This window comes from Palaemon carinicauda, chromosome 37, assembly GCF_036898095.1.
Source record: "Palaemon carinicauda isolate YSFRI2023 chromosome 37, ASM3689809v2, whole genome shotgun sequence".
NCBI classification, from domain to species: domain Eukaryota; kingdom Metazoa; phylum Arthropoda; class Malacostraca; order Decapoda; family Palaemonidae; genus Palaemon; species Palaemon carinicauda.
The window spans coordinates 19,208,560-19,221,059 of record NC_090761.1 but is presented as its reverse complement, the minus strand read 5'-3'; the positions used below and the strand labels follow the sequence as shown (position 1 = coordinate 19,221,059).

Here is a 12,500-nt window from a genome sequence, read left to right as displayed (position 1 = left end):
TCATAGCACACTCATTTGTGTGTTAGAAGCCTGAGCCTACCTATCTTCCTTCAGTATATAGTCTTTGGGAGTGACTACTGCTCGTCGAACAGACTCCTCCCCCTCCCTACCTGAACCATACCGCTACACTTAGTATAATGTGCACATATTCGTAAGAATTATATTATTTCTGAATCTTTTGGAAAATTTAGCTTTTATTTCTTACATATTTCTTCTTGATATGTTAATGTTAATGTTTTTACAATAAACCATGTCGGAATCGGAATTTCACGAGGAATCTTCTGATATACGAGAAGCAGAGGTAGAGGAAGGATTTAATCCTAATGTTGGAGCTCTCGGTGGATTAATTGGGGAGGAAGTATACCAGTTGCCACCGCCACTCACCCCACATTATACAACTCCTCCATCAGCTTCTGGAGCCGATTTTCTTCATTTCATCAAGTATCTTGAACAATGTCGTATACAAGAGGATGCAAGAAGGCGCCAAGAAGAGGATTTTCGACGCAGAGAAGACGAACAACGTCGACAGGAAGAAAGTGCTCGCTTTACAGCATTGTTGCAGAGGTTGCTTCCTGTTACCTCCCAACCTGACAGCACACATAGCCTTTCAACCAATACATCGTCTACATCGTCAGTACCTACTGTTTCATCTTCAAGTTCATCAGTAATACCTGCACCTCAAAAAGCTATCACCCAGAACCCGCCTCCCCTTCAAGCAGATGCCAGTTTTCAAGTTTTTCGAGAATGGAGACGTCGATGGGAAGATTATTCGATCATGGTGGATTTATCCAAGTTACCTAGAGAGAAGCAACTCATTCAGCTTAGAATGTGCCTCACTCTTGAGACGCAGAGGATCTTGGAGCACACCCTGGATATTCCACCCAACTCAGACAAGACCGTAGAAGAGGTCTTAGATGAACTGCAGGATCACGTGAAAAGTCTACGCAACGAAGCCCTTCGCCGAAGAGAACTCTTAAGTTGCAAACAGATTGAGGGAGAATCTTTTTCAGATTTTTACGTGCGACTTAAGCATATAGCTGAAGAGGTGGACGTATGTCCGGGGAATTCATCAGTATGTGAAGAAACTCAAATGAAGATGATAATTCTCATGGGTATCAGGGATGGAGAACTCGTCCAGAAACTCATCTCTCTTGATGCAACAGCTTCACTACAGGAGGTGGTCAATACTTGTCGCTCATATGAGGCGGCCAGGAAGGCTACTTCTGCCATTCGAGCACCAACCTCCCAGCTACGTGTTGTTTCAACGCACAAGAAACAGAAGGGAGGTGGTAAAAATCATTCTTCAACCCCACCACCCAAACCAGCCACTCCATGCCAGTGTTGTGCACGTATCCACCATTCTTCCGAAGTTTGCCCAGCCCTAGAAAGCAGCTGCAAGAACTGCGGTCGACGAGGTCATTGGGACAGGACTCCAAAATGCCCAGCCAACGCAGCACAGTGCCGAGTTTGTAACCGTGTGGGACATTACGATAAATACTGTAAGACAAAGAGAAATGACAGTACACAGGGTGGCTCTTCAAGTGACAAAGCTACCCCATCATCAGGTAAATCAAAGGTCGTAAAGAAGTCCAGCTGTCGTCGAGTCGAAACTTTCGGCAAGTCGCCTAAGCCTGTCAGTGTTCTTCTAACATATGGAGATGTTACATCCCGAATTCAGATGTTACCCGACACAGGCGCCGAAGTCTCCGTGGTAGGACCCCAGCATCTTGACCTACTGAAGATACCTAGAAGTAGTTTGAAGCCGTTTCTTACAACTGTAACTCCAACTGCCGACGGTTCAGCCATGACACCTGCTTTGGGTACCTTCCAAGCCACTCTTATGCTGGGTAAGCAGTCCTGTTCTGCTGTTATACAGGTCCATGACGGTGTCCAAACTCCATTGTTGTCTTACAGCCACTGTAAGGAATTAGCAATTATTTCTCCTGACTTTCCCAAGCCAATATTGGAAGTTAAGCACATCAAAAGATGCAAGGAATTGCCCCTTTCTGCTACCACATCCCCTACTGAGGCAAGAGAATTTTTTCTACGGGAGTTCAAGGATGTTCTCGTCACCAAAGGAGACCTCAAGACAACACCACTCCAGCCGATGACTGGTCCTCCAATGAGGATCCACCTCAAGGATGGTGCAGTACCCTTTGCTGTCCACACTCCACGCCAGATACCCTTTGCTTTCCGCGATCAAGTTAAGGAAGAACTCGCCTCCATGGTAACCCAAGGAATTATCAAGCCTGCCGGTGATGAACCTTCAGAATGGTGCCATCCACTCGTCGTAGTAGCTAAGGACTCAGGTGTCCGTATCACTGTGGACCTCACTAAGCTCAACAGCCAAGTGTCCCGACCAACCCACCCTTCTCCAACTCCGTTTGCTGCCATCCGTAGTGTTAATTCGAAGGCAAGGTATTTCACTACAGCAGATGCCTTATGTGGATATTGGCAGATGGCACTTGCTGAAGAGGACCAACACTTGACAACCTTCATTACACCGTACGGCCGTTTCAAGCATTGCAGAGGCCCAATGGGTTTTGCAGCTACAGGGGACGCCTTCTGTCTCCGCGGTGATATGGCTCTTCAAGGAATGCAGAACTGTGTAAAGGTCGTGGATGACATACTCCTTTCGGATGAAGATTACTTCACTCATCTTCAACAAATCTACGAGATGCTTCTTCGATGCCGTAAATTCAGGATTACTCTCAACAGAGACAAGTTTGTGGTTGCTGCATCTCAAGTGTCCTTTTGTGGATATCAGCTCTCAGAAGAGGGTATAGCAGCTGATCCTGGCAAAGTTAGTGCAATCCGGGATTTTCCAACTCCGACCAATTTGACTGACCTTCGATCATTCATGGGTTTAGTGAACCAGTTGGCCGAATTTACCCCTGAGATTGCTGCTACAGCTCAGCCCCTACGACCTCTGATGAGCCCCAAGAGAGCATTCTTTTGGACTCCTGATCATGACGATGCATTTCGTCGAGTCAAGGCTGCCTTGGTAAGCCCCCCAGTCCTTGCCTCCTTTGATCCTGCATTGCCGGTAATTCTCCAGACTGATGCCTCTCGCCTATATGGAATTGGATACGCCCTTCTACAGGACCATAGTAATGGCAGATTTCGCCTAGTTCAATGTGGCTCCCGCTTCCTCACAGATGCCGAGTCCCGCTATGCTACTATAGAGCTAGAATTGTTAGCTGTGGTGTGGGCTATGTCTAAGTGTAGATTGTATCTAGCTGGTCTTCAGCATTTTACCCTGATGACTGATCACCGGCCACTCATCCCAATTCTCAATCATTATACACTCGATGCAGTGGAGCATCCTCGCCTTCAGCGTCTCAAGGAAAAGATTTCACCGTACTTATTCACAGCAGTGTGGCAAGCTGGAAAGCAGCTCAGCATTCCAGATGCCTTATCTCGAGCTCCAGTCAGTCAGCCTACTCCAGAAGATGATATCACTTGTGCTGATGTCGCAACACACGTCAGGTATATCGTCAATGTCAATGCTGTCATCGCCGAAGAAGATTCTACGCCCCAAGATGCAGATAGGACACTTCAGGAACTCCGAGCTGCAGCAAGAGCTGATCCATCGTATACCCGTCTTGTGAATTGTGTGACTTCCGGATTTCCATCAAGCCGTTATAACCAACACCAGTCGTTACTCCCTTTCTGGAAATTAAGGGAAAACCTCTCAACTGATGGTGATCTGGTTCTCTACGGAGCAAGAATTGTCGTCCCTGCTGCCCTCCGCCGTCGTACTCTCGCTCGTCTTCATGATAGCCATCGAGGAGTTGAAGCCACAAAGCGACGTGCAAGACAGACTGTTTTTTGGCCGGGAATTGATTCAGACATCACCAGTACTGTCAGAGCTTGTGAATCATGCCAAATGTTGCAGCCTAGCCTTCAGCAGGAACCCTTATTGAATGATGACCACCCTACGAGGCCTTTTGAGTCTGTCTCGGCTGACTTTTTCAGTGTCGCCGGGAAATCATTCCTAGTTGTAACCGACCGACTCTCTGGGTGGCCTGTTGTGGTACCATGTAAAGGAGACACTACTGCTTCCAACACCATACGTATCTTCTGTCGTTACTTCAGGGAAGTCGGTGTTCCCCTTCGTCTCAGGACTGATGGTGGCCCTCAATTCGCCAGCAAAGACTTTCAAGATTTCATGATGAGATGGGGTGTCCACCATATCATGTCGTCACCACATTACCCACAGTCCAATGGCCATGCAGAAGCTTCTGTAAAAGCCATTAAGCACTTAATCCTCAAGACAGCACCATCTGGCAATATTGACTGCGAAGAATTTGATCGAGGCCTCTTGGAACTGCGTAATACTCCAAACTTCACAGGCCGCTCTCCAGCATAGATTTTGTATGGCCGCCCACTCCGTACCTGTGTACCTGCTCATCCACAGTCTTTTTCAGAGGAATGGCAGGCCAAGTCTGAGGACTGTGACCGCCGTGCAGCTGCCCGTGCTGAACAAGTAAAACTACAATACGATCAACACGCCCGCCCACTTCCCAAGTTGGAAATAGGTCAGACAGTAAGGATCCAAGACCCGACATCACATCGATGGGAAAAGGTTGGCGTTATCATGGGTTTTGGCAAATCACGGGACTATGAGGTGCGTCTTCCCAGTGGCCGAGTTTGGTGGCGTAACCGCCGCTTTCTACGTCCAGTGCCAACGCCTGGTGTTGACCCCCTCCACCATTTACCTGTGGCCCCTTGCACGGACATAGAAAGGTCCTTAGTCTCTAACCCCCAAGTGTTCCCACGCAGATCTCAAAGGCTCATTAGAAAGAGTTCGCTCGAGAATGGAACTACGAGCGCGAGGGGGGAGGGAGGTGTCGATATATAAAATGTGAGACCGTTACATTAACTGACGTTAACATATTATCATACCTAAAGCAATGTATGATGTTTCTCATTTATTATGTCTCATTTATTATATGTCTCTTGTAAATAAATACACCCCCTATGTACTCATATGTGTATATGCATCATATTATAATGTTATTATGCATAGATGTCTATTTCATTATTAAGTGTGGCAACGCCCCGAAGACATGGCAACAATGTACCTCCCAGCCTTGGGGCATCACACAATGTGCTTGTATTGTCGTTCGTCACCCAAGGCAGACGTATTTCCTGCCTGTTGCATTCGATTCGTATATTGCACCTTCTCAATAGAACTTACATTAATTTCAAGATTGTGTTTCCTTCCCAACCTCCCAGGAACACCCCCAACAAAATCTACTATATCTATTGGAGATTATTTAATTTTCACACCATGACTCATGTCTATATAGTAACACCGATCTCACTGAACTGATATATAGTCTGATTTTTTATATGTAATTTCAGGCGATTTGATTTCCAAATTTTACTTAACCTACCCATTGTCTGATTTGCTTTTTTCAATATTTCACTAAACTCTGATTCTACAGACCCTGTACGATCATAGTTCCTAAATACTTGAATGATTCTACCTCATTAATCCTTTTTCCTTCTAATGATATATCATCTTCCATTGCATACTCCGTTCGTATGATCTGTCTTTTTTCTATTCATCTTCATCCCAACCTTGTGTGATATTTCTTGCATTCTGGTAAGCAAGCATTGCATATCCTGTGTTCTTCTAATAAGGAAAGTGTACCAACCGTGTGTCACACAATTGTACATAATTCCTATTGTATATATTATGCTTGTATCTGCGCTCTTCCCTCGCACTAAAAAGAACCTGAATGATCATGTCTCCGGTTTTCCTCTGAACTTTGTCTGTCTCTCAAACATGCCATGTCCTGTTGCCTTGCCGTTTTGTATATAAAGGAGAGTGTTCTATAACAATATAGCTCAGTCGTTTCCAATCTGCCTTTGATTTCACAACTCCTCTCTCGGCCCGTCACAAAAGCATTATCAGCATGCTCTAGCCTTGCCAATTTCCTATTACTAATCCAGTCCAATCCTTCTCCACCGTCTCCGGCTGTTTTACGTATTACAAATTCCATGAAGAGGATAAACAACACATTCCCTCAGAGTACTCCGCTGTTCGCTGGAAATTCGTTTGATAGTTCTCCATTAGCATTAACTTTGCACTTGCTATACTCATGAACAGAATTAATCAAATTCGCATGCGTAAATATATATCATAAATATGTATATATATATATATATGTGTGTGTGTGTGTATTTATATGTATATATACATGTATATATATATATATATATATATATATATATATATATGTATGTATGCATTGATGTATATATGTATATATATATATATATATATATATATATATATATATATATATGTATATATTGTATATAACTATATATAGATAGATATGAGAGGGATATATATATATATATATATATATGTGTGTGTGTGTATATATATATATATATATATATATATGTGTGTGTGTGTGTGTGTATATATATATATATGAGAGAGAGAGAGAGAGAGAGTATGAACAAGAGAAGTTCTTCATTGGTATTTCTTTAGGTCAATATCTCTCCACAACATTGGGATCTCTAACAGCCAGTTTGAAGATAAGTCTGGACTTATATTAATAGATTCAGATCCACTGAAGCCGGGTTGAAGGATTCGAGTTTGAATTTTGCATCTTAATTGAAAGCAGGAAATGTTCTTCCTCTTACTACAGCCATTTACCTGTTTGGGGTTATTATTTCCTGTGTTGAGAATTTATAGAGCCTAGTGTGGCCCACTGCATTCACGCGTTCCTGATTATTGAATTTCCGTATGGGGGTTTCTCTTATAATAATGATAATAATGCACGTCCTCCTTCTGAACACGAATGAGCAGATGCGTTCAACCTCAGCAGGTAGCTTTAAGTAGTGTTTCGTATAAATGTCAAGAGACCAGAATCGGTTCCAAGATCCTCTTTAGATGGCAAGCGAAACATTTTTCCGGATTCCTGGCAACAGATATTATAAACACAAGAATTGTGTCTACGTTGTATCAATGTTACGTCACCGTAGTGCTACTTGTGTATATTATTATTATCATTATTATTATTATTATTATTACCTCCACCAACGTTATAAAATAGTCAATTTATTCATTTTTTCTTTATTTATTTGTCTGTATTCTGGTGACAATATTACGGCAAAACTATTCTACGGATTTTGACGAAATTTACACCTCAGATAGATCTTAATTCATGGACGACCAAATTAAAGTTTGGAGATGATCCGAATCCGGATTCTAGATCCGGATTTGAATTTTTCGCCATTTTAAAGACAATGTCAAAACAAATTAACGGATTTTGACGAAATTTCTACCACAGATATATCTTAGGTCATGGACGACCCCATTAGCCTTTGGCTCTTGGCGGTGTTATTATTATTATTATTATTATTATTATTATCATTATTATTATTATCATTATCATTATTATTATTATTATTAGAAGTTTATCTGAGAGTCTTGTTGGAAAAGCAGAATTTTTCGAAGAGTCTACAGAAAACCTTAATAACCTTTTCAAGTTCAATATGTCCATAATATGAAAAAGTAAGAAATAAAATTTTGGATCAGATATTATTAGAGATAGACATCCCATGTACATTATGCGAGCGACTCCTCTTAACCCCTTCTTATAAGAACAAGAAAAAAATTAATTAGAAGCAATAGCTTCCTGTCGAGAACGCAATTAGCATATGTGCTTTGGCTAGGTATTACTGTCAGTGTCCTTGTAGGCAAACCAGAATGACATAAACATAAATCAAGACATTCGAACTTTCAAATAGTTAAGGTTGCGGTGGCCTATGTGGTAACATTCCTCACTGGTGTTCGCCAGACCAAGTTTGGAGTCCCACTCTAAGTCGTTAGTTCCTTTGGTCGCTGCAACCTCATCATCCTTGTGAGCTAAGGATGGGGGATTTCAGGGGATCCTATAGGTCTGTCTTGGGTCACCAGTAGCATTTCCTGGCCCTTCCTGGTCCTATGTGGGTGGAAAGATAATATGATATATTTATACCAAGAATTTTTTTTTTCTTTAAATCATTCAAGTTATTGACGTTGTTGTAAACAAATAGAATATTTTTTTTATCACTTATTACAAATTTTAACGATTATGTGCCGTATGTTAACACAGGTTAATGACAACAGTCCATGGTTTAAATAGTCTACTCACACCAACCGTCTACCTCTGCTAGATTTGATTATTAATATTCCATTTAGGATAATTATGTTAGTTGAGGTCATTCACCTAATTTTCAGTCCGTATTGGCGTTTGCGAACGATGAAAACAAAAATGTAACTAGAAAAGCACTCTTAGAGTGCAGACCTCAGCCACAGCAGCTTATTTCTCGACCTTTTGCATGACTTCTACCTTGACCTTTGACCTAGGACTTTGAAAAAGGAATCACTTCCACGTCTCAACATAATTCATACCTGAAAGTTTCACTACTCTGAGTAAAATTGTGACCTCAGCTTATTTCTCTATTTCTCGACCATTTTCTCTACCTTATCCTTGACATTATTTTGACCTACGACTTTCAAAATTGAATCGCTTCTACGTCTCAATAGTAGAATTGTGATATCTGCCATGGCCGCTTATTTCTCGACCTTGACCTTTGGTCCTAGGACTTTCAAAATTAAATCACTTCCACGTCTCAACATAACAGTAAATCCCTAAAATTTTCATAACTCTTAAGAGTAAAATTGTGACACACGCCACGGTAGCTTATTTCTCGACCTTGACCTTTGGTCCTAGGACTTTCAAAATTAAATCACTTCCACGTCTCAACATAACAGTAAATCCCTAAAATTTTCATAACTCTTAAGAGTAAAATTGTGACACACGCCACGGTAGCTTATTTCTCGACCTTGACCTTTGGTCCTAGGACTTTCAAAATTAAATCACTTCCACGTCTCAACATAACAGTAAATCCCTAAAATTTTCATAACTCTTAAGAGTAAAATTGTGACACACGCCACGGTAGCTTATTTCTCGACCTTGACCTTTGGTCCTAGGACTTTCAAAATTAAATCACTTCCACGTCTCAACATAACAGTAAATCCCTAAAATTTTCATAACTCTTAAGAGTAAAATTGTGACACACGCCACGGTAGCTTATTTCTCGACCTTGACCTTTGGTCCTAGGACTTTCAAAATTAAATCACTTCCACGTCTCAACATAACAGTAAATCCCTAAAATTTTCATAACTCTTAAGAGTAAAATTGTGACACACGCCACGGTAGCTTATTTCTCGACCTTGACCTTTGGTCCTAGGACTTTCAAAATTAAATCACTTCCACGTCTCAACATAACAGTAAATCCCTAAAATTTTCATAACTCTTAAGAGTAAAATTGTGACACACGCCACGGTAGCTTATTTCTCGACCTTGACCTTTGGTCCTAGGACTTTCAAAATTAAATCACTTCCACGTCTCAACATAACAGTAAATCCCTAAAATTTTCATAACTCTTAAGAGTAAAATTGTGACACACGCCACGGTAGCTTATTTCTCGACCTTGACCTTTGGTCCTAGGACTTTCAAAATTAAATCACTTCCACGTCTCAACATAACAGTAAATCCCTAAAATTTTCATAACTCTTAAGAGTAAAATTGTGACACACGCCACGGTAGCTTATTTCTCGACCTTGACCTTTGGTCCTAGGACTTTCAAAATTAAATCACTTCCACGTCTCAACATAACAGTAAATCCCTAAAATTTTCATAACTCTTAAGAGTAAAATTGTGACACACGCCACGGTAGCTTATTTCTCGACCTTGACCTTTGACCCTAGGATTTTCGAAATTGAATCACTTCCGCGTCTCAACATGACAATTAATCCCCGAAAGTTTTGCTACTCTGTGAGCAAAATTATGACTTCCGCCACAGCAACTTATTTCTTGACCTTGACCGTTGACCTTAGGGCTATCAAAATTAAATCCCTTCCATGTCTCAACATGACAATTAATCCCTAAGTTTCACTACTCTATGAGAAAAATTGTGGCCAGGAAGTTGTTCACAAACGGGCAAACGGGGCGAAAACATAACCTCCTAACCTCCTCCCAACTTCGTTACCGGAAGTAATGAGGAATTCAATAGAAGACAAACTGAAACAAAGTTAAACAGTAAAACAATCGGCTGATCGCCCTGATCGGCACTCTAAGCAGACGGTACTGGAATTTTAATCCAAGCGCTTAGAATACCCGCAATTCATCACAGCAAAATAATCACACTAAAAAGAAATGGAAAAAAAAAAGGTTCGCCTGCAGCAAGGATTGGAAATATAAGCTAACCACTTATGAATCGACAAAACCAATGGGAACTTTTATATTTTTATCCAAGTTCCGGCTGGGTCAGGTTTAGCTTTGTAACATATTGATTGGGGCGACCAACCGAATGGGACTTGTATCTTGAAAACGCTTTGGAATCCTTTTCAAGGATTGAAATCTCTTACAGAATTTCATTTTGGTTATTTTGTATTAAGTAGATTTCATGTTGTTCATTACCTCCGACAACGAAGTTGGAAGGAGGTTAAGTTTTCGCCCGTGTTTGTGTTTGTGAACAGCTTCCTAGCAACAATTTTAACCGTAGAGTAATGAAATTTGAAGGGATTACCTGTTATGTAAAAATCTAGAAATTATTAAAATTTGGAAGGTCAAGGTCACAGTCAAGCAAAATGTCCAATTCTCGTAATGAGGCATAAATTTGAACATTGTTGTCACAGAGACTTCAAACTTGGTTAATATTTGAGTGTAAGAAAATCCACGCCAATTAATACATAAAAAGGTCAAAAGCTTTGGTTAAGGTCAAGGTCGAGCAAAAGGTCGAGAAATAAGGTGCCGCAGCGGAGGTCTGCGCTCCACGAAGTGCTCCTCTACTTTAATTTGTTATTAACAAAGTTCAAAATTGTAGCAAATGTTTCAATGGAACATGTACCTTGAAAGCGCTTTGGAATTTCTAACAGAATTCCATTTTGATTATTTTGTTTTATGTAGATTTCATGTTGTTCATTTACTTTGTTATTAACAAATTTTAGACTTACAGCAAGTTTTTTATGTTGAATAGACTGACATAAGTCTCTTTTCATAGTTTACATATAAATGATCTATTTTAATGTTGTTACTGTTCTTAAAATGTTTTATTTTAATTGTTCATTACTTTTCATATAGTTTATTTCCTCGTTTCCTTTCCTCACTGAGCTATTTTTCCCTGTTGGAGCTCTTGGACTGATAGCATCCTGCTTTTCTAACTAGGGTTGTAGCTTAACAAATAATAATAATAATAATAATAATAATAATAATCAAATCTTTTCACTGCAAATAAAAAAAGAAAAAATATTTTCTATAATTTTTTTCCGAATTTTGGGAAATGTTTCTATGCGAGGTCATGACCCATGGCTTTTTCCATAGGAATGTATGCTTATTGAGAATGATACTAATGATGAAGGAAATGGCTTTTTCGACGCTAAAGCAAAAAAGGTTAGTAAAACCTATAGGGGCTTCGTGGCTCCAAGGATGACGTCAGATGAGAAACTACCGCTAGAGAGTTATTGGGTCCTTTGGCTGGCCAGACAGCACTACGTTGGATCACTCTCTCTAGTTACGGCTCATTTCATCTTTGCCGACATATACACTGAATAGTCTGGCCTATTCTTTACACATTCACCTCTCTCATTCACTTGACAACACTGAAATTACCAAACAATTCGTCTCTCTAGAGTCTAGAGGTTACTTTCCACTTGTCAAGGGTAGAAGAGACTCTTTAGCTATGGTAAGCAGCTCCTCTAGGAGAAGGACACTTCAAAATCAAACCATTGTTCTCTAGTCTTGGGTAGTGCCATAGCCTCTATACCGTGGTCTTCCACTGTCTTGGGGTAGAGTTCTCTTGCTTGAGGGTACACTCAAGCACACTATTCTATCTTGTTTCTCTTCTCATTGTTATTTTCAAGTTTTTATTCTCTTTTCATTGTTATTTTCAAGTTTTTATTCTCTTGTTATTTTCAAGTTTTTATAGTATATATAAAAGATTTGTTTTATCATTGTTCTTAAACTTCTCTTGTAGTTTTTCCTTATTTCCTTTCCTCACTTGGCTATTTTCCCTGTTGGAGACCTTGGGCTTATAGCATCCTGCTTCTCCAACTAGGGTTTTAGCTTAGCAAGTAATAATAATAATAATAATAATAATAATAATAATAATAATAATAATAATGAAGTTCAGGTTCGCTGGGAGCAGGGATTTTTTGGGGGCAGAGCTGTAGGAGTTTGTGGGCAATGGGGGGGGGGGGGGATTGAGAAAGTTACAGAATTATAATGGTGTTTAAGGGTAAACGAAAGAGGGAGGGAAAAATACGCGTCAGAGAGAGAGAGAGAGAGAGAGAGAGAGAGAGACCGTATCTATTTATGAGAGAAGAAGAAAGGCAACAAAGAAGAAGTTTTAAAGTGAAGAGTGACCTGATAAAATGAGGATGACAGTTAAAAAAGAGTGAATGTGTATGAGAGGGAGGGAGA

General features: G+C 40.4%; 2 protein-coding genes across 2 annotated transcripts in view; both read left to right on the top strand.

The window, feature by feature from the left end:
- The window catches only part of LOC137629209 (uncharacterized), a 35,260-nt gene extending 30,888 nt beyond the window's left edge, over nucleotides 1-4,372 (top strand). Inside the window, exons 3-6 of the mRNA XM_068360471.1 lie at nucleotides 411-2,144; nucleotides 2,550-2,989; nucleotides 3,104-3,430; nucleotides 3,659-4,372. Of these exons, the coding sequence (XP_068216572.1) occupies nucleotides 411-2,144; nucleotides 2,550-2,989; nucleotides 3,104-3,430; nucleotides 3,659-4,372 (3,215 nt within the window). The remainder of the gene's footprint in view (nucleotides 1-410; nucleotides 2,145-2,549; nucleotides 2,990-3,103; nucleotides 3,431-3,658) is intronic.
- Nucleotides 1-12,500, top strand: part of Cog8 (conserved oligomeric Golgi complex subunit 8) — a 393,508-nt gene that overhangs the window by 14,251 nt on the left and 366,757 nt on the right. The window lies entirely within an intron of this gene.